The sequence below is a fragment of the Clinocottus analis genome, unplaced genomic scaffold (assembly GCF_023055335.1).
Source record: "Clinocottus analis isolate CAN_PGR_092001 unplaced genomic scaffold, fCliAna1.0.p SCAF_7, whole genome shotgun sequence".
Lineage (NCBI taxonomy): Eukaryota > Metazoa > Chordata > Actinopteri > Perciformes > Cottidae > Clinocottus > Clinocottus analis.
Window position 1 is genome coordinate 16,221,407 of NW_027176229.1, and position 25,197 is coordinate 16,246,603.

At 41.0% G+C, this 25,197-nt stretch overlaps 1 protein-coding gene across 2 annotated transcripts; it reads left to right on the forward strand.

Annotated features, from left to right (window-relative positions):
• The first annotated feature begins 1,640 nt into the window (after positions 1-1,640).
• On the forward strand, positions 1,641-24,627 carry sgsm1a (small G protein signaling modulator 1a). 2 transcript variants are annotated; one of them, XM_068605012.1, is made up of 25 exons: positions 1,641-1,698; positions 1,818-1,861; positions 7,171-7,246; positions 12,311-12,473; positions 12,747-12,899; positions 12,982-13,049; positions 13,467-13,612; positions 14,228-14,365; positions 14,759-14,883; positions 15,434-15,501; positions 15,652-15,815; positions 16,239-16,374; positions 17,058-17,184; positions 17,671-17,735; positions 17,893-18,038; positions 19,073-19,201; positions 19,288-19,470; positions 19,589-19,660; positions 19,839-20,921; positions 21,028-21,152; positions 21,525-21,607; positions 21,739-21,848; positions 21,977-22,073; positions 22,582-22,749; positions 22,994-24,627. In XM_068605012.1, exons 1-25 carry the CDS (start codon positions 1,680-1,682, stop codon positions 23,080-23,082), a joined length of 3,777 nt encoding a protein of 1,258 aa, XP_068461113.1. In that variant the 5' UTR covers positions 1,641-1,679; the 3' UTR covers positions 23,083-24,627. The 2 variants fall into 2 exon arrangements, with proteins under 2 accessions (XP_068461113.1, XP_068461114.1); XM_068605013.1 differs by having other exon boundaries at positions 19,902-20,921.
• Positions 24,628-25,197: the final 570 nt, after the last annotated feature.

Consider the following 25,197-nt stretch of genomic DNA (forward strand, 5'->3'; position numbering starts at 1 on the left):
CTTAAATGTGAAAGTTGTTGATCGATGGGAACACTGATTCATATTTAGATTGAAGTTGAAAAGCTGATGTCTATATGGAAATAGCTGGTCTTTTTTTCAGCCTTTTTGTAACTGACACATATCATAAAGATTAAATGCCTTTGTAGAATTTCTTGGCACATTTTCAAATGTTTCACAAACAAAAGTGTTGAAGTTCATTGACAAATGTAAATTTGCATGAAAATGTACTCAATTAAAATGTGTGATGCCAGCTTTGTGCTGTATGAGTTCAAACACAGATTAAAGTGTTTTGTTTATAACCGCTGTTAATCTTGACCCAGAAATTTAACCTGATATGCCCTGACACGTTTTGAACTCAGTGTATCCTAAGTGCTGAAAGATTTGACAAGATTTAAATTTCAAAAAAGATCTCTATGAGTTAGAGATACAATTGTTCTTCATAAGATGTTGTCTTTCCTCGTCTTGACCACAGGATGGCGTAAAGATCAAATGTTCCCATGTCAGGAGAATATGTAACAGGCAAACACTCTCACCTGCATGTATTCTATGTTGGTTTTAGTTTAGCTACCTTGTTTATCTATGTACGATGAATGTATCGTACAAAAGGAGATCACAGTATTTGCTCTCATTCAGTGAAACTTATATTGACCTTTATTTTGAAAGATGCTGTCAAATCCTCAGCTTGAGTCGGCAAAATGTAAACACAATTTCTGCTTTTCACCCAATTTGCAAGGGAACTTGGTATTTTTGTCAACGCACAGTTCTCTCTGCCATTTCAAAACACTGATATTCAAATCATTGGCCAATAAATATGCCACCAGGCCAAACACCTAATTGCTTAATTGTCAACTTATCAATCAGAATGCAAGTGATGCACCCTTAAAATGAACTGTACGCGACATAAGCACTATAAAAAGACAAGTGAGTTAGATGTTTGAAGCAACAATGGAAGACAACAAAGCAGCAAGAGGCCTTTTCAAACTAAATTATTAACTATTGGGGGGAACAATCTGTAATTCATGCTTTCTTTTTTGTCTCTAAGTAATTTTTCTTTTTATGTACAACCTTTGGAAAAAATGTATGTATTAATTGATTTTACAATATGAAGAGAAATAGATGTCAAGTAGAAAACACTATTGTTTGATGGTAAATAGATTCATGTACTTTGCTCAAACAATATCTTTTAATAATCAAACCAGATTGAGTTACGATTGTGTAACTGGTTCAGAGACATACATTCACGTGCATGTGTGTGTGTGTGTGTGTGTGTGTGTGTGTGTGTGTGTGTGTGTGTGTGTGTGTGTGTGTGTGTGTGTGTGTGTGTGCGTGTGTGTGTGTCACACATTGATATTTTTTTTATAAATCATTGATTAGTTTTAAATGTTTAATTTTGGAAAAAAAATTAGGGGTTTCGCTATTTGTGTGTGCGTGTGCGTGTGTGTGTGTGTGCTTGTGTGATCTGTTTGTCGTGACTGTCAATAATTGGCTCAGTTTTTCTAATCGTGCTGAGGCAAACGTATAAAAAAAGAAGTAAAATACGGCTTTGCTGTTGCCACCGGGCCGCCCAATGGAAGCAGCGCGTGCGTCTTTAAGAGGCGTGCTGGGGGAGGTGCCGCTGGGATCGCAGTGTACGAGCTGCACTCAGCTGATGAGAGGCTGGCAGACAGGAGACAGGATCCATGGCAACAATCATGGCAGGTGGGAACAACAAAACAATATTTCCAAAATTCAATTTGTGTTGTTTTTGAGAGTACTGGCTGAGTGAAGTGGTGGCAGAACGTGAACATGTCCTGTGTGGACTGTTTGTGCTGTTTCAGAGGCAGAGACCCGACAGAGGCTGCTGCGCACCGTCAAGAAGGAGGTGGGTGTTTTCAACTCTGTCTGTGTGCGTGTGTGTGTGCGTGCGTGTGTGTGTGTGTGTGTGTGTGTGCGTGTGTGTGTGTGCGTGTGTGTGTGTGTGTGTGCGCGCGTGTGCGCTCTGGTGGTCTGTTCAGCTGGGTTTCAGCACTTCATGTCACTCATCCTCATTTTTTTCAGCTGAGATGAAATGAGATGTCGCTACCATTTAGTCTGTCTGACATTTAAACCACCAATTACGTTTCTTCTTAGAGATCTTCATCTTCGTGAATTCTCAGTAAGCTTACCCAAGTATTTTGCTGTAGATTTCAGGTCCCAACCCTTGGAGAAAGGGCAGGTGGCGCATACAGATCTCTGACATGTGTTGCATAGGAGCAAATAGTGCTGAATGCTGAATTTGCATCAACATCCATTTGGATGAAGACACAATAATCGTGGGTTTACTTTTTCTGACGTCTGTTTTCTTGGTTTTATCTAAAGAAAACTGCTTAAGATTCACACCAGCTGTATAATCCTTCCCTGGACCTGGTTATTACAGTTTAATATTATCACATTGTCACATAGCTGAGGGTCCTTACTGTTATTCTGGGGAAACTACCACAGCCTTAATATATATAATATGAATGATGGAAGTATTTATGTGGCTGTACAATTGGTAAAAAAAATATTACATTTGCAAAATGAAATTTCATAAATATTTGCATAATTATTGAACAGCATTTTGTGTCACGTCCAATGTGTAGACCATACTCATTTTTCTCTTTATAAACTTCTCAGCTTATATACTAGCAAGCCACCGTTAGCTCGCCGTTAGCTAACCTGCCAGTTACTGCGGGTTACTGTGGGGAAGCATGTCTTATAGCGTAGCATTACATTTTCACTTAGTCAAGAATTACTTAATAGTAATTCAATATTTAGTTAACTTAGTAGTGCGATCAGCAATTAGCAGCAGAAAACTAAAACTAGATATAATAATAGATAATGTCCCTACACATCATTCATTATATATAATGTAACTATAATGCATACACTGCCATGGAGATAGATTATCATTAGATTTTCTTAATGAAAGTTTCATATGATGTAGCAGGAAACAGTGTGTGTGTGTGTGTGTGTGTGTGTGTGTGTGTGTGTGTGTGTGTGTGTGTGTGTGTGTGTGTGTCACTCCATTAGGTCTCCATGATCCTACAGTCGTGTTTACTTTGTGGTCTTTACCGTTGAGGTTTTTGTTTGCCTTTGTTTGTTCAGGGAAGGTTTTTCCAAAGCACGAGCACCTCACCTAACATTTACAGGTTGCCAGTAATGTACAGTCACCCCATCATCCGCTAAACTATTGTACTGCTATTGTACCTGTAACTATTGGAGGGTTTTTTGGTTGAATCATTATAACTAGTCTTTTAGAGAGAGGTGGACTACTCTTTTCATGTTCCTGGCTGGATTGATCCTAGACAAGGCCCCTTTGTTTCACATCGGTTTGTTAACAGTTGATGGATTTTTATGATTAGTTTCATTTTACAAGACTTTTTTTTCTGAAAAGCAAGCACATAAAAAGTCCACTCGGATCATGTGAAAGGAGGAATGAAGAGACTTTGATCAGATTTGTTTTCCTCCCAGCCCTGTTTGCAGTCTTATCAGTGGAGACCAGACCCTTCCTATAATTAATCCTGCCTCCTGTGTGCAGATTTATGGCCTTGTAAGGACTCACCGTGTACTGTTTACCACAAATGCAGCCTGATGGAGTCTGGAGAAGGAACAACACAGCATGATAGCTCACTTTATTCATAGATAGCACATCATGAAAATCAGCAGGACTCCAAGTGGGTTAACAAATCATTCTAATTTATTAAGTGGACATAAATGATTCCCCTTTAATGAAAGATAGTTGTTGTTGTTTGCGCTGATTTCTCTGTAGTTCGTAGTTATTATTACTCTGTGTGGGATCTCCCTTATGGTGTCTCTATGTTGTGTTCTCACGCTCTCCTTGTCCAGCTGGTTGTGTGCCACCAGTCTGCTCAGATACACCTGGATGTGGGCCATCATCCAGAGAGCGCAGGACGTCTGTAGCAGTGGATCTACCTTCCGGCTCACACCGGCTTGAATGAGAGCTCCTATTTGCCCTCGCTTTGATGCAGAACACCTCTCAGCCTGTCCTCGTCTCTTTGTGTTGCTCTGATCGTACCTCTGAATTGCGCTGCTCGCTCACACAAACACAAACACACACCTGTGTTTGCTGAAGGTGAAAGAGGGAGAGAGGGAGAGACTATTAGAAGAGAAGGACACTTAGATCTGCACCAGTTACTTTGCTGAGTGCTTAGTCACAAGGAGGTTTCAGGCTGCGGGGTGCTGGGTAATCCACCAGTATTGTTTTTTGTTTTCTGCTGACTCCCGGTAACACGTTGATTGAAAACATTAAAACCGGGTTGCTTCATATTGCAGCAACAAGCTGCTGGAAAAATCATCAAATGTTATTGTTGTCATAGAAACTGATAGAGTTACACCGAGACTATTATACAGTTTTTAAGTGCTCTAGGTGAATGTATTCATAATCAGGTTTTGATACGAATGAGATAAGATTACCGGGCGAGTTTGTGCTTGACAATAGTCAAACTGAACTGCAAGGTTGGCGTGACAGTTGAGGTAATAACTACGCAGCAGCTTCATGGTCAACCTCAACCTTGAGTTATCTCTGTGATACTACAAATACTTCAAGTTGAGATGGAAAGTTTACTCTGGAACGAGAAGGTTGACAAAACAATCTCACTACAAGGTGGAGCCAACATGAGAAGCACTCAGAGAAATATACAAATTGAACATCTACACTTCTCTGCCAACTCCCATCGGCTGAAGAAGATCATCTTGGATGCTTGAAAGGTCCAGAACAGCTACTTAATGGGCGTTGTGGTGGGCGATTGTCTTGTCAGTTGTTCTAGGTGGTATTGTGGTTGCGATGATTCTTGTGATGGAATCACTACCTTTATTATTTACTTTATTGTACTATTTAATTGTTATTCAAATAGAATCGTAATTCAGATGTGCAACTGTAATACAGAGGTGTGGCTCTGTGCATAGATTAGCATTCATAGCCAATGAGGATTTAGATTTTTTTCCCCTTCATTTATCAGGGACCAAAGAGATGATTCATAATGAAGGGTGGATGTTAATGGTGGGCTTTCTCTCTGACTCGTATTTCTTGGCTCTGCTGTTGCATGTGCTAATTGGAATACTCTAAGGATCTTTTATCACTCTGGCTGATACCTTCAGGCTGCAGTAGTTAGCAGATTTATCAGGCTTGGTTGCTGAAAAAAAAAAGACATTTAATGGTTTGTCACATCACGCACATTGTTTTATCTGTAAAGTCTTGTGAATGTATATTTTGTGGTGCCATTTTAGTAGGTATTGCTTCTTAATGTTAAAGTCTGTGTCTGTTTGTGCTTTAATGATGCCAAATAAACACACTAAGACTTTTGGTGGCTGGATGTTACGCAAAACAATAACAGCACAGCACATCTGCACGTTATTAGTTACTGCAGTCCTGTTTTTGTTCATTTCAGCGGTGAATGAATGTTGTTGATCCTCTTAGGCGAAAGCGATGCACGGTGAGACATGTGCCGTCGCCATAGAAACCTACGGGTTGTCTGAGCTTACACACTTCACCCAATGAATTCCTTAGAGGCCCGACCTGCAGCCCAGATGAAAGAGATGAGAAAACACAAGGAGTGTGCGTCCTCAAGTTGGCAGCAAATCAATCAGCTTCCTGTATGTCAGCTCTCAAAGAGAAAATTAGGAAATTAGGGCCTATGGCCACCTGTGTGTGTGTGTGTGTGTGTGTGTGTGTTGTGTGTGTGTGTAGGCTTTAAGTTTCTAAGTGCGTTATGATTGTGAGCGTAAACGGGTGTTGTGCTGTTTCTGTTGTGTCGACAGCATGAATCATTTCTGTTGATTCTGAAGATAACAATGCTGCCACCGGGCAACATTTGCATAATAACTGCAGTCTAATTAGTGAATGTTCATATTTATGAATCATATTTGGAGATTAGTAATCTTGCGTCAACAGTGAGGTTGCAATCAGTGCTCAGTGGACGGATTTTTTTTCCAGCATCTTCACGGAAAAAAACAAGTCGTGGCTGAGAGTGCGTCTCTTAATTTCTGACTTACAAGAAGGTTTGGACAATATTTACTGCTTGAAAGGTCCAGTGTATACAATGTTTGGAGATCTATTTGCAGAAATGAAATATACTATGTATATGTTGACGTACACCTGAAGCTAAGTATTTGTTAACTCGGACACAACCATGTTTCTACAGTCGCTCCTGAATGGACAAACCAAACACCGGCTCGAGAGAATGCCTTCCACTATTTTATGTTCCCTTCAGGCCACCGTGATTCTCTGACACGCTCTGACACGCAGGTTAATCATCTGATATTGTTAGACAGCTGACTGCTTTTTCACGACTAAACTGCCACACAGGGAACAATTTCTTCAGCCCACCGAAGATTTGGATCAATGTGCACATTGGAAAGAAGGACAGCCGAGGAAGCACGAGCCACTGGAGTGAATAGTTGTGTGTGTGTGTCTGTGTTTGTGTAGAGCGTGAACTTGGCAGTGTAAAATGGTCATTGTGGACAGACTCATTTCAACAGGAAATTACAGCTATCTGTGTGCCTGTGTCCGGAGGTTGCTATTCCCCATGCAGATTGCAGAGCGTCGCACACACAGGGGTTTGAATTATTAGTTGTCTTGATATTGGTCTGTAGCTGTTACCAGGCTAATGGGAAAAGGGGCACATTGCCGTCACAATAAAACCGAACTAATGAGTGCTACCTTGTGAGCGCGTTGGTGATCTCCATTTCAATTGAAAAAAAAGACGTCGTGTTTGCATGAATAGGATGTCATCAGTCATTGACGTAACAGAATCAGTTGCTCCCACTGAGGATTACAAACTGTTCAGTGAAGAGGGTCTCTGATGGATGAACGCCCCTCCCCTCTCTTTATTCTCACACCCCCAAATGTACTACCTCCATTTCCCAATAGAGGCCTTTAGGATGAAAGCTGGTGACTCATCAGCCAACTTTACAGGCACTCTTCCCACTCAGTGTGCTTCTTTGTCTTAGTTTATCAACCCCAGTTCACCTCTGAGCTCTCTATACATCATTTTACCCTTTTTTTTTGAACCACATTATTATAATTTCCCATAACTATTCTCTGGAATACTTTTGTAACACTCTCACCAACTCGCCCCTGACTGACTGTGTGTGTTCCACTTGTGGCACGTTAATAAATGAGTCATCCAGCATTTGGTATGTCATTGACAGGTGAAGCAGATTATGGAGGAATCTGTCACCAGGAAATTTGTTCACGAAGACAGCAGCCATATTGTGTCCTTTTGTGGTGAGTAACCAACTAACACGAATGAGTCACACGGCTTTTGCTCCCTTATAACTTCAGCTTTAACAATTCTGCTCCTGATATAGATTTGAGTTATTTGTGACACTTCTATATTGTAATCTTGAATCTATTATCGTACAAATCTTTGGAGGTTGCTATTATTACTTTGACAAATTTTAACGTGTTGACTTTTTTTAATCTGCATTAATGTTTTCTTTAACTTAAAACAAATTACTTAAATTGTTGTTCTCTCTTAATTTTCATCATATGTCTGTATTTGGCTGTTGTCAGATGTTACTTTACACAAAACACATTTCCCAGGTCTAATTTTTATCTATTGATCACAGACTATATGTTGTTTCTAGGTGGACACAGGGAGCAACATAACTAGTTTATGGGGAAAAAATAAATTAAACAGAAGGTGACTGAAACACTTGAAGAGTAACATGGAACAACATTTATTGACAGAAGAATGTTTATTAGAAATAAACCAAATACGATGTCAGAAAAGGAAGCAAAGACATCAGGGTCTCTAAGGAAGTAAGGAGTTCAACTGGCTGACCAAAACCAAAAATACGAAGCTCCCTAATCAAACACAAAACAGGAGAAAATGGGAACGACAACGTAATGAGCAGAGAAGCCCAACACGGCTTCCCCAAAGTTATCCAGACTGGTTACACAACACAACCCAACTAGCCAGCCAAGAGAGAAGATCACTACAAACTGAGATTCAGCAGGAGCAAAGCCAACAAACCGCTCGAAGGCCATGAAGAGAGGGCAGCACTGGGTCTGGAGGTGGGTATGCAGCTCCACTGGCGCACTGATGGAGCTCAGGTGCTCCAGGCTCTGAAAAGGGAACGTGGAAACAAACAGCTCTCTTCCGAGAAGAGGCCGGAGGAAAGGCAGTGAAAACAGAAACAGAAAGCAAAGTATTTTGTAACAGAAACAAATGAATGTGAACAAATGGTCCGGAATAGAACACAAATTATTCACATTTACAAACAATCATTTGCCACCAATTTTAATCCATTAGACGGGATAGAATAAACTGGTAGTCCTTGTTATTGGATTGGTCTTCCTGTTATACAGATCCAACGTCACATCATCAGCATTGCTTTTGTACAATCAAATAATCAGTGGGATATAGAAATATAGGACGTTTAAAGTTCAGTATTTCACCAAATGTTATTGTTCTTGGCTCTAAATGGCACTAACAGAGTGCAGCATGATTACTGTGAGAAACACGCTGCCCACATGCAGGCGCTCACACTAGTCAGAGGTCTGGCTCAGTCCAGAGCTGTGATCAATAACAAGATATATTTTGGGATTCAAGTGTGAATAAAATTACTTTCAGCTTGCAGGAAATGGGATATTTTTACTAGTTGGAAGCCTCGCGTGTAGACAAAGATTTGCAGACTTAACTCATGTGATAAAACCCTCGAAAAGCCATGGAAATCATATTCATAGTATAAATGAGGGAACAGTGATGAAACATTTCCTTGACAGAAACTCTTGTTACCATCAAGAATAATAGTTTGAATTAGTTGCCTTCATCATATGCGAGGAGATGCACCAACGGACGTACAGAGAAACTGTTCAACCTCTGGAGGCATGTCTGCTCTATCTTGTTGTAAACATGTAATTGCACCCTTATAGTCACAAACTCTGGTGATGGGAGAAACTACTATATTGAGTAACAAATTGTGAGAAACAAAAGTTAAAATCTGAATTCATATAAGATATAGTTTTACCAGCTGTTACAGCTCCTTTCATAATGTGAAAATAATTTACAGTATAGTTCAAACATTTATTAAATCAGCAAAAGAAATGAGGTTGGACATTTTTACTCAGTTATCAGCTCAACTAAACCTCTTTTTATGGTTTTGTTTTCCCTTAGACGGTAATGAAATTAATGAAAATTGTTTGTCACAGACCACAGAATTTTATTAAAGTCTTTTTTATGCCTCTATGGCGGCGGCAGTTGTGACCGGGACATCATGTTTATGAGTTGGCCGTCGTGATATCTCAGGAACGCCTGGAGGGAATTTCTCCAAATTTGGCACAAACGTCCACTGACACCAAAGGATGACTTGATCAGATTTCAGAGGTCAAAGATGAATGTGTCAGAAATGATAATTTCAAACTAATGTCTAAAAGGATAAAAAGTGCTGACTTTTTGGCCTACATAACACACTGTTTTACATCAGTTAGTATTGTGGCCATTGTATGAGCTTTATGTTTTCCATTAGAGCTTTTAAGTTTGTGTGTGATCAATATTCTTGGCCTGAGGTGTGTACATCAACCAGCCTGTAATAGCTGCTGGTCAGTCTGATGCCTGTCTTTCTTCTACTGCTATCATACGTCCCAGTGGACAAGAAGAAGCTAAAGATGACCCTCTCATCTTTCTATTTATTTGTCGGCCGGTTTCCTTCTCCTCCCGGCTCCTCCTTTGATCCCTATAGACCGTGGCTCTTGTTACTATTCGTTCTCTTACATCTGTGGTCTGTTTAAAGATGAGAGGGAGGGGAGGATGGGAGAGGAGCTCGGCCAGCTCACCGGGAAGCAATCAGTGACCTCCATTACAGCTACTTTGATGAGGTGCCTAGGCAGAGTCTAAAATGTAGATGCTGGTTAGGGAAAGTGTGTCAAAAAGCCACCGTTGACTTGAGTTATGAAGCAATGAAAAGCAGCACAGCAAACAGACAACCGTTCAGTATAGTTCAATTGATATATTATAAAATCAGTTCATTTCTATATATTTATCGCTCTATCACATGATCTGCACTACAAGCTCGTAGCTAACAGTGCAAACTAGCCAAACAAGCTGATAGCGCTAGCAGTGTTTACCTAAAGGGGGGACTGTGCTTCAGTGACAACGCTGTGGTCAGGACGGCATTATAATCTGTAACTGCCACATGAGAGCAGTGAAGGGCAGCTCACTGACATGCTGAAATGTATTAATATGCAGAAAAAAAGCATGTTCTGGACCATGGCTATACGTCAACAAAGCAAGGAGAAGCTCGGATAACAACCCACAGAGAGAGATCTACTTCATTTGCTGCCCGGATAGGCATTAGTCCACTATATCTTTACATATCAAATAGTTATTTGCTGTTTATTAATGCTCTGGATGTCGTATATTATTCAATAAAATGATGGAAAAGTAAATATTATTATATGGGAATTGGTGGTGAAGCATCTTTGTTTCTGAAATGTCAAGGCCATGAAATTACTAAGATGCAGATGCTCACAAATCAGAAGCTGCAGCCACCAATAGTCGTTTATTATTAGATGAAGAACACAAATGATAAATTGATCCAAAATAACATTTGGTAATGTTTCTCTGTATCCACATTGACTTATTGACTTTTCATTTCAGCCCTGTCGATGTTAAGACGATTAGTGCCTTCGGCTGCTGTGACTGAAGTGTTGGTCAGCTTTGTGTCTTTTAATGCACTCAGTTGCCACAGATACACGATGGTTAGGAGCAATTTGCCATGTTAACTGTTTTTACCAGGAGGGACCATTGGACTGATCCTACCGACAGGATGCTCATTTTCTTGTCCCTGCTGTTTGTGAACACGGGTCAGAACCCGTTCCATCTCCATGCCTTGTGTCTCATACTGAACACTTTTTTTTTGACACACAGACATTTTCACTATAGCTTCTTAGACAGACAGTAACTCTTACAAAGTGTAAACCTTTTTGTGCTCTTTTGCCATCAGAGACTAATTAACTAAAACAATGAGAGTAACGATGATGAACTGTATTTAGAGACCTTTTGAAATAACCTTTTTTTCTGGCATTTAGCTTCTTTCTCATATAATGATGTGGGGGAGAAACAGCACGGAAAGATAAGGAGCAAAGTGCAGGAAGAGAGAGAGAGAGACAAAAGCAAAACCTGACAAATTATGACAAAAAGAAAACTGAAAGTTGACGACTGTGATGACACTTTGATTGCCCAGATTAAGAAGAGCCCCGTTAGCAGAGATCACGCTCACAGCTGTGACGGAGAAAGTGACTGAGCGACAGGATAAAGAGATAGAAGCTGTGTTTGAAGGGGTGAGGATGATGGAGACAAAGAGAGATCCTGATGCTGATGAGCCGCCGCCGCCCCTCGTCTCTTCCGCAGCTCCATCAACAGGGGTTCCCATGGCAACACCAGCCTTCCTCTGACCCCATGCGAACAGAGCCGCAGGATTAGTCCTGAAAGAGGACTCAAATGTCAACACAGCTCCAGGTGCTGCCACGTAGGCCTGAGAGAGAAGAGGGATGTCTGCTTTTCTGCATGGCCAAGTGATTGTGCAAGTGTGTCATCGACTTGTGTCCATTACAGCTCATTGGATGAACATAGTTTATGCAAAGATGATTAGATGATTATATGAAAGCCTGAAATTTAGCAAATGTTTAATTCTGCATCTAGAAAATCCACTGAAGAAAGAGGCAGTCTTTAACCTCACGAACACTGAAACAAGTCCTCTTGCAAATGGGACCCCAGCTGCCACAAGCTTAATTTCATATATGTATATATATATATATATATATATATATATATATATATATATATATATATATATATATATATATATATATATATATACACATATATATACATATATATATATATATATATATATATATATATATACATATATATATATATATATATATATATATATATATATATATACATATATATATATATATATATATATATATATATATATATCCCTGTAAAATTATGAGTTGAAGGGGATGTATGACATGACTGGCAAATATTTTGTTCCACAAAACTGCTCGAGAACTTATTGACACCAATTAACATTTGAGTCACAATTGAGTCACTATTAAGTGCTAATATCCCAACATTTGCATTTAAAAATGGCACCTTTGTTTTTGTAGAGCCAGATATTTTTTACAGCAGTGGGGCGGAGACCAAAATGGAGCTCAAAAGAGGTGGCCGCTGTCCTTCATTGATATGCTGTTCCGGCATAATGATATTAGTAAAGTGCACTTTGGCAAAGAGTATGTTATATTGTGTTTAAGCATGTGTTTGTGTCCGCACAGCTGCAGTGGAGGCATGTGTTCTGCATGGGCTGAAACGGCGAGCAGCAGGCTTTCTGCGTAGCAACAAGATAGCAGCACTCTTCATGAAGGTGGGGAAGAGCTTCGCCCCGGCGGAGGAGCTCTGTAGGAAGGCCCAAGAGCTCGAGCAGATCATCGAGACAAAGTGAGAGACGCACACGCCCTGGCTCGTTGTCACACATCACAGCCGACTTCAAAGCTTACATCAAAGCCTGCTGGGACGGAAAGCACTGAAAACAAACAGCTGTCTGCGAACTTGAAAGACTATTTCTTGCCATAAAAAGCTCCTAAATAATTCATGTTTTTGAGCTTTTATAAATCATGAATCACTGATGCAGATGCAGTTTTACTCGATGAAATTCAAAACCCAGTCATACTTGCATTGTTTGTGTTGAAACGTGTGACTCTCCTCCTGCAGACGAAGTCAAAGCTTGCAAAGTCAGGACGGCCTTCGCAAGATGCCTCGAATGCCCAGCCTCACTCCGAAGGGAGTCAAGAACATGTGGATCCGGACGGCTCTGTTTGAGAAGGTGTTGGACAAGATTGTCCTCTACCTGGTGGAGAACAGCAGGTACGTTGAGAAAGCTCAAGGCTGTTTGTGCTAGAAGAAGTCTACGTTCCCGCAAAATCCCCTTTTCACGTTTGTCTTCCAGTAAATACTACGAGAAAGAAGCTGTTCTCATGGACCCTGTGGACGGACCTATCCTTGCCTCTTTGTTAGGTAATTAAGTGCGACATTGTAAGCGTTTGTGTCTTTAAAGGTTATCATCTTGCATCTTGCGTGCAGTGATTCCCGACTAAGACTTACAAGGTGATTTGAGGGCTCGTGAGTTGATGTAAAAGAAAAAATGTATTTTAGCCACACAAAATTCGAGTTATGTTTTTTTTTTTATTTTGACCTATTTCTAGCGAACTTGCGACTAATCCCTGCGAAAAAAAAAATTTATTCAAGAAAGATAATCTCTATTTGAACGAACCATTACCTGTCAATCTATGTTAGTTACAATGTCAGTGAAAAATCAACAGAAATGTAGTCTTCTCTTTCTCTATCTTCTAGTCTGCTCTGGTGCTGATCACTGTTTAGCGAAACCTAAAAGCTAGTGTCTGCTCTATGTAACTGTTCACCTTCACTCGACAGTTGGACCTTGTGCTTTGGAATATACGAAGATGAAGACAGCTGATCACTTCTGGACGGATCCGTCTGCTGATGAGTTGGTGCAAAGACATCGTATCCATGGTGGCCACTGCAGACAGGATTCTCCCACTAAGAGGCCTGCATTGTGTGTGAGTATTTAAACTGGTAATGCAGGAGATGAACATGCACAACCCAGTGCCAGGCTCCTTTTAGTTTATCACACATGTCTTGCTGGCAGAGTTTTAGTGTGATCAGTTTCATGCCTTTCTGAAATGCTGCCTGTCTGATTAAAGAGGACCTGCTAAGATTATTGCATAGAATGAAAGAACAGAGTGTAGCTGAGACCTTCATACTTGTTCAATCTTTAGGTTACCAGTGATCCAAGTCAACTCATCTATCTCAAAGCACCACGATGCTCTTTACAGTTACTTGGTGCTGTGTATTTGTATCTGTGTATTCCAAACAAAAGCATACATGTCATCGCCATCAGTAAAATGGGAGCATGCGGGCGTTGGTGCACATGAATGAATCTTATATTTCTCCTATCTTGAATCATGTGAAAACGAAATGTTATTCACGATCATGGCTATACTGTGATTGGCCAGCTGTAATTGATTCTGCAAAGATAGCCATCAGTTTAAGATATTAGTCCCGCAGTGGGGGAATTTGCTGGATTACAGAAGCAGGGTGAAGTGCACACAAGAGACACATTGAAAAATGATCTTTGTTATCTGATGTAATACATGTTGTGTTTGTGTGTACAGATGCAGAAGCGGCACTCCAGCAGCAGCATGGATGAACGGCCTTCCCCCTCACCATCCGCTCGCGAATATGTGGAGTCGCTGCATCAGAACAGCAGAGTGACCCTCCTGTTTGGCAAAAACAACGTGCTCGTACAACCGGTAACTGTCTGATGCCTCCTGATCGCTTATGATCAGCATTTGTTCCGTTTTCACAAAATCAAGAGTTGTCATCAATTTCCCTGTTTGCTTTTTGTTACTTTCCATTAGGTATGAAACCCCCAGAAATAATACTAGAGGAATATTTATTTGCAAATTAAAGCCTTGAACAAAATAGTAGTTTGTATATTGTATTGTCGTCCCATCAATCTCAGAACACTGTATAAAAGAGCTTAATATTTACTCAGGTTAATACGCCCCAACTGTAAAATATATGACTTTGCTGCAATAACTGTAATGCATGTGAGGTACTCTTTGTTTGGCTGTGTTATCAATGTAAATACATGCACACAACTGCCGTACTTAGCATTTTCTTCCTCCTCGCGGTTGTTTCAGAGGGACGACATGGAGGCTATACCGGGTTACCTCTCTCTGCACCAGAATGCTGACCTCATGACCCTGAAGTGGACGCCCAACCAGCTCATGAACGGCTCTGTTGCAGACTTGGACTACGAACGCAGGTGCAAAATTATCCAGCTGCAAAATGGATCATGATTGTGTACGTCTACAAAGCCTGTGTTTTGATGATATGAGCAATCCCTCTCATATAAGAATACCATATTAACATCTTTTATCTGCTGTCTGTGTAAGACTGAATAACACAGTGTGTTTGCGTGTGGCTCGGGGGCTCAGTGTGCAGAGTCAATGCTGCTGATATGATGAGGTTTATTTTGAGCACAGCAGCCGGCAGATGGTTTATTGACTGAGGTACAGCCAGACATCTCTCAAACCACAAAGTGTGTGTTTGTCCTGTGCGTGTGAATGGTTCATCTCCAAAAAATATATATATATATATTGCATTAGTCAACTATATGCTCCTGATAGTCTGTGCACTCTCTCCTGACTACTTTCTTTATTTGCCATGAATACTAATCATTTTTTTTGCAATTTTACCTTACATAGATTGATATTCCCTGTGGATTTGCTCTGTTAGCTGCTGATCCACTCAGTGCGCAAAGACGAGTCTGGTGCATTATTTAATTGACTATGTACTTGATTAATGTTTTTCAGTGTATACTGGGATTATGCCATGACCATCCCTCTGGGGGAGATAGTTTACTTACACTGTCATCAACAAGGTGGGTCCTCACAAACCTTTACAGCACAATTTTTACTCTGTGTTTGCGTGTAATTACTGCCTTTTGTATTTGTTAAAAAAATGCAATTAAACGCAGCTTTCAAATATCATGGCATCATGAATAATTCAACCAAGAAAACCTCTCCTGCAGTTGACAGTGGGGGGACGGTGGTGCTGGTCAGTCAGGATGGGATACAGAGACCTCCAATTCGCTTCCCCAGAGGCGGCCACTTGCTCCAGTTCCTCTCGTGCCTGGAGAACGGCCTGCTTCCCCACGGCCAGCTGGACCCTCCTCTCTGGTCCCAGAGGGGAAAGGTCAGCACTTGAGGTTTTTTCTTTTGAGACGCTCTATGGCGTCACATCCAGAATATAAATGACACAAATCTTCAAGAAACAAGAAAAAACGGCACTGAAACGCAAAATCAGCCCTATATGATCAATAAATTATTTAAAAAAAACACAATGCAAGGCTTAATAATAATACTTTAATGTTCCCTCTGCACCACCACACAAAAAGTGTCTTCCTGAATGGATGTTTTTGTTGGACTGTGAGTAGCAATGTATCTGCAGCTTAACAGAATAATGGAAACCGCCCACACATGCTTTGCCGCTATTAATAAGATGAAGCATGCAGACACTCATCATCTTTAATTCACATTGATGGTTTAGCTGGGCGGTAATGGTTGAGACATTTTGGTTATTTGCATTAGTTTGAAATCAGTTGCATTCTCATTGCAGGGGAAGGTGTTTCCAAAGCTGCGTAATAGTGTTCCTCAAGGATCTGGATCCTCAGACTCAGTCTCGGATAAGGAGGAGGAGGAGGCCACAGACTATGTCTTCCGCATCCTCTTTCCAAACAGCCAGTCAGAGTTTGGTGAGATTCATACCAGAGAAGCAAATAATTATGAGCAGCACCCACGAGCCTCTCCAAACTGTTGTATTTTTATGAAAATGCTACTCGTCTGCACAGTCCACCTCCAAAACAGGGATCCCGAGCGGTGCTGCAGCTGTCCAGAAGAATCCCCCTCACTCAGGACGCGGCTGTAACAATGTTACACTCGTCTGTCTGTCTGTCAGCTTGCTTTAACTCTCTGCATCTGAAATGCTCCTGACCTGTCCATTGCCTTTGGCAAAGTTTATAAATGTGCATTGTTATTAAAGCCCCTCCCAATCCCCGCGGCCTCGTGTTATACCTGTTTACTGCATTACAGCGCAGTAACCTTTTTAACAGCCAATGGGTGGATAACTGAAGGAGAAAACAGATTGAGAAAGGTTCTGATCTATTTCTCTATAATACTGCCAAACAATATGATTGTGCATCTATTCCAGATTGTATGAATGTTTTGTATCTTTGCTCCAACGGGAATCAAACACAAACTAATTGTACTCTGAAGTGCTTTCAGCTGAACACAATTGATGAGCATGATTCTGCTTTTGCAAAGAGCTGTTTCAATCTTCTAAGTGCAAATGTATTTGTTGTTAAAAAGCCTCTGTCGCATAATGCTTTTTAAGTGACAATGATGTGTGTGTGTGTGTGTGCGTGTGCGTGTGCTGCAGTGACTCCTCCAGACTTGATGGATCAGGGAGCTACAATGTGGCATCCCACTCTCAGGAAGTCATCGTGTTCTTCTTGTTCTCGGGGGAGCTTCTCTGATGCAACACCCAAAGGGTGCAACCATGAGAGGTTAGACATGAGCACGTTTCAAGCTAGACTAGAGTTGTGCTACGTCGTGACGGAGAAACTGCTGAAGACACAAAATAATAAACCTGACATTCCTCAGTACCGACCAGAAATCTTCAACTATAGAGACAAAACTGAGAAAGAAGCAAAGCTATAAGAACCTTGCAATTACTCAGAAGACAATTATCTGACATTTACCGCCCTGACGAGAATGTGAAAATGAGGTGATAAGCGAGGCTGATAAGCTGGTGGAAGGCTATGAAACAAAGACAAGCCTCTGGGCCAATTTGTTCCATATGTCAGGTAATCATTTGAAAGATAAAAGGTTAGACCCAACACTGTAATAAACTCTAGATCAGATACATTATCTCAGGACAATATGAGTAACTTGTGCACTAAGTAACGACGTAAATGATGGTTTGATGATATTTTTTGAGGAAAGAGAAGAGAAAGGTGATTCAACATGCTCTGTGCTGTATCGTCCTGCAGGGCTCCTCTGAAGCTGCTGTGCGACAACATGAAGAATCAGATCATCTCTCGGGCGTTTTATGGCTGTAAGTGATTGCTTAATATTTACCCTGAAAATGCCTAAATAGTAGTGTCTATTCACATTCACTTTGAAAATGTGTTGGAGGCAGTACGTAATATCCTCATTTCAATTATCACTACCATCTGCAGAGCCATTCAGTAATGAACTGTATTGTCAACCAGGGTTGGCATACTGCCGTCATCTGTCCACTGTGCGTACACACCTCTCTGCTCTCGTCAATCACACCATTGTGGCGCCCGAAGTGCCGTGCGATGCCTACAAAGGGCTCACCACGGATGTGTGGCAGACGTTCCTCCAGGACTGCACAGTAAGCATCGCTTGTGTCGCAGCACTGCAATCCAAACCTCACATTGCTGCAGACCGTATGCTGTGTGCACACACACACACACACATACGCACACACACACACATACACACGCACGCACGCACACACACACACGCACACGTGCATGTCCACTCTCAAGCTCTCTCTTTCACTCTGTCAGTCTTCTGTCTCATCCATATTCATCCTCTGCTCATCATGTGGCTCACACCATTAGTCTCACAACAGCGTGCATGAAGCGTGACGAAGGACCCTGCCAGCCTCAAAGTCCACATCTATTTGGATATCAGTTACATTTGCCTAAAGCCAGGGAGAGTTTGAACCGAACATGACAAGCTAATATTTGTCTTATAACGTCAAATACTTTTAGATTATCTGAGCCGTCACAAAAGTGACTCCGATAATTGACTGGAGATACAGTACTTAAATAAACAATGGCTCACTTCACTATAGCTCATCCCATGATCAGGGGATATGTAGTAGTCTCCTCTTTTACGGAAACATCACCCAAAGTGGTTCAATTAAACTTTTACGATTAGTTTAAACCAATTGCTTACTATATGTATTTTTCTTTGAGTTGCCCGATCAAACACATACATTTCTGTATGAAAATGTAGCTCATATGGAGAGACACAACATAATCCTTTAAACACTTAATTAAACCAAAGACATTTGTGGACAGTTGCTTTTAAACTGGATTGAACTAACATTTGATTTTTGATTTATCTTCCTGTGAATCAAATTCAAAATACTGAGCACATGCATACCGTATGATCACACTGACAGATGCACCAGTGCATGCCGTCTTTACCATCTTCTAACCTCTCCTGCTTTAGTCTTTACCTGCATTCACAGTCAAAACTACCATGAGGCCTCCTCTACAGGCTACCATGTTGGTAATGCTGTTGTTTTGAAGCATTATTGAATGTTTTAAACATGCACAGAGTAATAATTGAAGGAGCAAATCCAAAGATTGATTAAAGCATTTTATAAAAAGTAATTGTATCTTGTGTCTTCAGGCATACGATGAGAAGGAGCTGCTTCGCATGGTCTACTTCGGTGGTGTGGACGCCTCGCTGCGTAAAGAGGTGTGGCCTTTTCTGCTGGGCCATTACCAGTTTGGAATGTCAGAAGCTGAGAGGAAAGAGGTTTGTAGTTTGCCCAATCATGGCTTTGCGTTGAAAGCCTTTTTAACCAGAACCACTGACCCTTGGCCGCTCACCCCTCACCTCAGGTGGACGAACAGGTCCGAGTGTGCTACCAACAGACCATGCGTGAGTGGCTGGGCTGTGAGGAGATCGTCCGCCAGCGGGAGAAGCAGCAGCATGCTGCTGCATTAGCAAAGTGCTCCTCAGGAGCGAGCATGGACAGTTCCAATCCCAAGATGATCCACCACAACTCCACTGTCAGCAATGAGGTGAAGCAGTAATGCACACGTATAATCACTGATATGAACACAACGATAACAAAGATGCATACCAGTAAAACATATTTTAATATAAAAACATATTGGTCTGAATATCTTTATTACTCAGTCCCAGTCCCCCCAGAGCTCAGACAGGCAGAGTCTGGCTCGCCTGCAGAGTGACTCCAGCAGCAGCACACAGGTATCAAATACTCTCCATATTACAGCCGGCATAGTCTTTGAAAAATGGTCTTTTATGCTAACTTAAGGACTCTTCTGTTCAAGTTTTTTGGCTTCTAATATCCTGATCCTGAAGTAATGCATGTGATCTCAACTTTCTGAACCAATACTCCTCATCCCTGCATTCTCTCCCTTGCTAGTTTTTCACATCCACCCACCCCTTCCCCTGGAGTAGCCTGCTTCCCTTTGGCTTGTTCTTTCAGGTGTTTGAGTCCGTGGAGGAGGTTGATCAGATCGAGACGGAGCCCAAGAGCGACGGGGCCAAACAGGTGCCAAAGATACCCAATGGAGCTCTGCAGAACGGGGTAAACTCTCCTGACTCTGGACATCCCTCCTCCCGCAACTTCTCAGTCACCTCTGGCCTGTCGGACGGCTCACTCAGCACAGAGGAAAGTGCTGCACACGATACAATCCCGAGATCTACTGCTGTTCCTCAAGAACCACAGAGCCTAGTCACACCTGCTGGGGTAGAAAGTAAAGGTCCGACAAATGAGATGGACAGCCAAGTGAAGAAGAAAGAGGAGGAGGAGAAAGCACCTGCAGAAAATACCAAGAGTGAGGAGCTGGTGAATGCCAACAAAAACACAAGTCTGCAACCCAAAACACAAGAAACTGTTGAGGAGTCTGGAGCCATTCAAACAGAGGGGTCCAAGTGTGAAAAAGAAGTGCCTGCAGAGGATACCATGATGGTGTCAGCCGCTGCTACAGGATCAAAAGGAGAACCTGTTGAGCAAAGTCTTAAAAAATCAGTAGAAGTGAGTATTGAGGAAACTACAAAGCGTGTGAAAGAAATGGATGGATCAAAGTCAAATAAACCACAAGAAGTGTTATTGTCCGATAGGAGAGAAGTGGAAAAGAACCTGGTTTTGTCAGCCGACACCGGGGTCTCGAGAGCAAGAGAGGCCTACTTTGCCTCTCAGACAGACGAGGCTCAGGTTATGACTGAGTCTGATGAGTCTCCATCGGCCATCGAGATGGAGGACATCCCAAAAGCCAAAGTTTCCATGGTGCCTTTAAGCAGGAAGGGACGCTGTGAAGCATCGTCTTTCTCTAAGGACTCGGACCCCCGCATTGAGCCCAGGCAGGAGAAGGAACAGGGGAAAACCATCCTGTGTGAGGAGCCAGGGATGGAGAGCCTTTACCATAAATTTGAGTCTCTGGCCGAGTCTGGAGACATCAAGAATGAAGCCACCGCTCAAGAATCTGCTGGGAGTCCCTTCTCTGTAGGCACATTTTATTAAGTGTTCAAATGAATTCATGCTGAGATAATTCAGACGTATTATGAGCTGGATTGATCGATTCATTTATTGTTTGTACCGTTTGTTTCAGCAAGAGCTTTTGGACTTGTATACGTTAAATCTGCACCGCATTGAAAAGGATGTCCAGCGCTGTGACCGAAACTATTGGTACTTCACTCCTGCCAACCTGGAGAAACTGCGCAACATCATGTGCAGGTAAAACACTGACGCCATCAAGGATGTAATAAAGAGTGAGAATAAATCATAAAGAACATGATAGTTATACCCATCTTCATACAAATGGCTTATCTACCTTTCATGGTTTATGCGTTGAATGTGAATGTGCTCATGTACAATACTGTCCCGACGCCCATCTTCATACCACTAAATCATAACCTTTCACTGCTTATCGTGTTCTTATAAGTGCTCCATAAATAATAATTTAAAGGATAAGGCTGGCAATTGTTTTAATCTTTAACAGCATTGATAACACCATCTTTAAATACCTCTGCATACTGAGCATCTTATGCCTCAGATGAAAGCAGCTGAGGACGGTTTAGCTCACTTCTCTTGGTTGTACGTCTACAGCTATATCTGGAGGCACCTTGACATCGGTTACGTACAGGGCATGTGTGATCTGCTTGCTCCACTTCTGGTCATTTTGGATGATGGTGAGTCAACACTGAATCACTTCTCTTATCTGACATTTGGTGTATTTTTATAGTTATTGATGGAACAACAGAGGACAGCTTGCCCACTCACTTTCTCACCCCAGCTTCCTCGCTCTGTTTCCTCTTTTCAGAGGCCATGGCCTTCAGCTGTTTCACTGAGCTCATGAAGAGAATGAATCAAAACTTTCCACACGGAGGCGCTATGGATACTCACTTTGCCAACATGCGCTCTCTAATCCAGGTGACACAGTACTAGTAAAGTCTTTACATATTCCGTAGCAGTCGGGTATCACTAAATGTATTCATTAGTGCTACACCTTTTCTCATCAGTTATTGTCCTGGATCTCCTCTAATCTCCTCTCTCTGCAGATTCTAGATTCTGAGCTGTTTGAGCTAATGCACCAGAACGGAGACTACACCCACTTCTACTTCTGCTACCGCTGGTTTCTGCTAGATTTCAAGCGAGGTAAAGTTACGGCATGGTGCAAAAGAGTTAGTAGTAGAGGTAGTAGTAGTAGTAGTAGTAGTAGTAGTAGGAGTAGTAGTAGTAGTAGTTGATGCGCTCCTCTTTAAGACTCGTTGGTGGATAAAACACAAAGCACTTGGCAGCTTGGTAACAGGACATCTAGTTATTATTAAGACTTGGAATTTGTAAACATATATTTATTTTTGGTCTTCCAAATATTTATGTATGGAAAACCATTCATGGGAGGAGTTGCTTATGAAATAATTTCCATGGACTGCAGCTACGTAGATACAGTATATTTTTTTAATTACTCAGACTTTAAACTGAAGACTCATTAAATGGCTTGCTTTCTCACCAGGGCATCTCAGTATGACCTCGCTGCTGACTCCTGCGTCCACTCTTATCGCTCTCCACTGATAACTCCCCTTCCTGCAAACTCGCCTCCCATACGAGCCCTCAAACACCGATTTAGAGCAACTCCCATTGCTTTGTGTGATTTGTGTTGCAGAGCTTGTGTACGATGACGTGTTTGCAGTGTGGGAAACCATCTGGGCCGCCAAGTGTGTGTCTTCCAGTCACTTTGTCCTCTTCATTGCCCTGGCGCTGGTGGAGATCTACAGGGACATAATCCTGGAGAACAACATGGACTTTACTGACATCATCAAGTTCTTCAATGGTAAAATATGTCACTTTACAGCTGACATTCACATAAATATCTCCTCATACCAGTTAAAGATGCTTTTGACTTATGTCAGACATTACAAATCAGTTAACTTGTCACAAGTCATACTGTTTGACTTGCCAAAACAGTTGTGCAATGTATTCTGTAAATTAACCTATGATGAAATGATTTACTGTCTCGCGTCTGTCCCGATGTTTAAGAAATAATATCACCCACATGGGTTTTTTTTGTCTTTCAGAAATGGCTGAGCGCCACAACACGAAGCAGATTTTGACCACGGCCAGAGATCTGCTGTGCAAGGTTCAAATGCTTATAGAGAACAAGTGATTGTGCTCTTTGTCTTCTTCTTTCTTCCAAGTAAAGTGTGACCGGCTGTAGCAGCACAAGATTCAATACATCTGAGCACACTCTCTCTCTCTCACACACACACACACACACACAGACACACACATCTTATACAAAGCCTTTACAATCACAGTTTGCTGCTATGAGCCTCATTGACTGTATCCACAATGTTGTTTGTGTTGTCAACAGATGTATAAGAATAGTATGCTTTGTATTTGTCATTCTGTTCAAAGGAAAACAAATTTATCTGAAAAAGCTTTTCTTTAATTTCTAAATATATCTGCCAGAAATTCCTTTTATGTCAACCTTATTCAGAGTGCACTTAACATTTTTAATATAATAATGGTCTTAGTTGCACATTTTCAAACCAAATTATATTGCAAAATTCCACTAGAGATTATTATATTTATGCAAATAATATATTGTGATGATAGTTTATAAGAATTATTGTTATAGTCAAGTCTACAAAGATTTTACTTTAAATATAATGGTACATTATATTCTTATTCCTATCGCCTAATTAAGGGCAGAATGTCAGCAGCCTTTTCATTTTCCTTAAATGCAACATCCCCAACATTGAATTACTTTCTGCTGATGACAGAACACTGGCTTGTAATGCTTAAACTACATTTCTATTTTACACATAACATTAAGAATAATTTAGTCTTTACCACCATGTCAGTGACGGTTAGCATCCAACAGTGTTTAAAACGTTTTAAACTGCCTCGTCTGCCAAATATTGTCTTTATTTGTTTTGTGCGAGTTGTACTGTAGTGCGAGAAAAATGTGTTTAACTTTTGAGGATTATAATATGTGAAACTTAATATTAAAGTGACTTACGAATGTCTGTGCCGAGATTTATATAAAACTACAAGCCTCTTAAGTAATGTTTCCCTATCCAGTGAACCTTTGTATATTTTGTAAAGTGTGCAGTTTACTTACCTTGATTTTTGTCTTGTATTGTCTGGCGCCTTTCTGTTGAATTAAATGTAAATTTTTAGCTTGAATGTGTTTATGAATTTGGAAGATCAGATGAGATAGTGAAAACAGTAAGTCAGAGACCAAATGAAACGTTTTTTGCCGCCATGTTATTGATATTCTTTAATGTGAGAGTGACTCAGACATAGAAATAAGAATGAAAGATACATGACGTTATGAGGGAAACTGTGTTGATGTGTTGGCAGATTTGGGGCTAAAATAATACTTATGTTGTCCCTGAGTTACTGACATTCATGCTCGTCATATAGCCTAAAACGTTTTTCAAGTATTGTTTCATGAATGTGGTAAGATGAATTGCTTTGAATATTGGTGTTTCTGTGAATGCCTAATACTGCCAGAAAAACATTTTTTTTAAAGTATGTACCATTTATTTAGCAAGTATTTATTTATTTATTCATTCATTTTCTCATTCAGATGCTGTTTGTGAAGCTGATATTTTTATTTTGTGGCCAATTCTAAATGTGTCTTGTAAAACAATCAAATTCTATACTAAGAGTTCATATATAGTATATATTAAATGGTATATGTTTTTATAATAAAACAATAAAAATGGAATCATCATTATTTTTCCAAACATCTTGTAATGTGTATTTTACTCAATTTAATCAAACTGAGGTGAGAGAAGTATTGTGGGAAGGAGGGTGAGGGAGATGGAGGTGGAGGGGGGGGGGGGGGTAACCCACAGGGAGTGCAGATGATGGGGCTGTTGCAGCAGGTAGGTCTTGGTGGGGGGAGGGGTGGATGGCAGGTCAGTTTTGTTAAAAAAATAAATTCAGGTCATTCACCTACAGGCTGTTGGTTAGTCCAGTGTGGCGTGCGTGTCCGGAGTTAGCTCGGTTAGCCAAGTCTCCGTGAACACCACGAGGCTACACTCACCGTCACGGTACAGTATTTTCTCTGATGCGAGTCAGAGCCGTCAGCTCGTCCATCTTGTTGGGGATAGACCTCACGTTTCCCATGATGATGGAGGGTCGGACAGGTTTGAAACGTCTATTACAACCACTACTTCTACTATAACAACTTCTACAGTGTAACAGTTTAGCGTCCAGCTTCTTATGCATTGTATTTCATCTCTTAGCTTCTTTAGATAATGAGTTC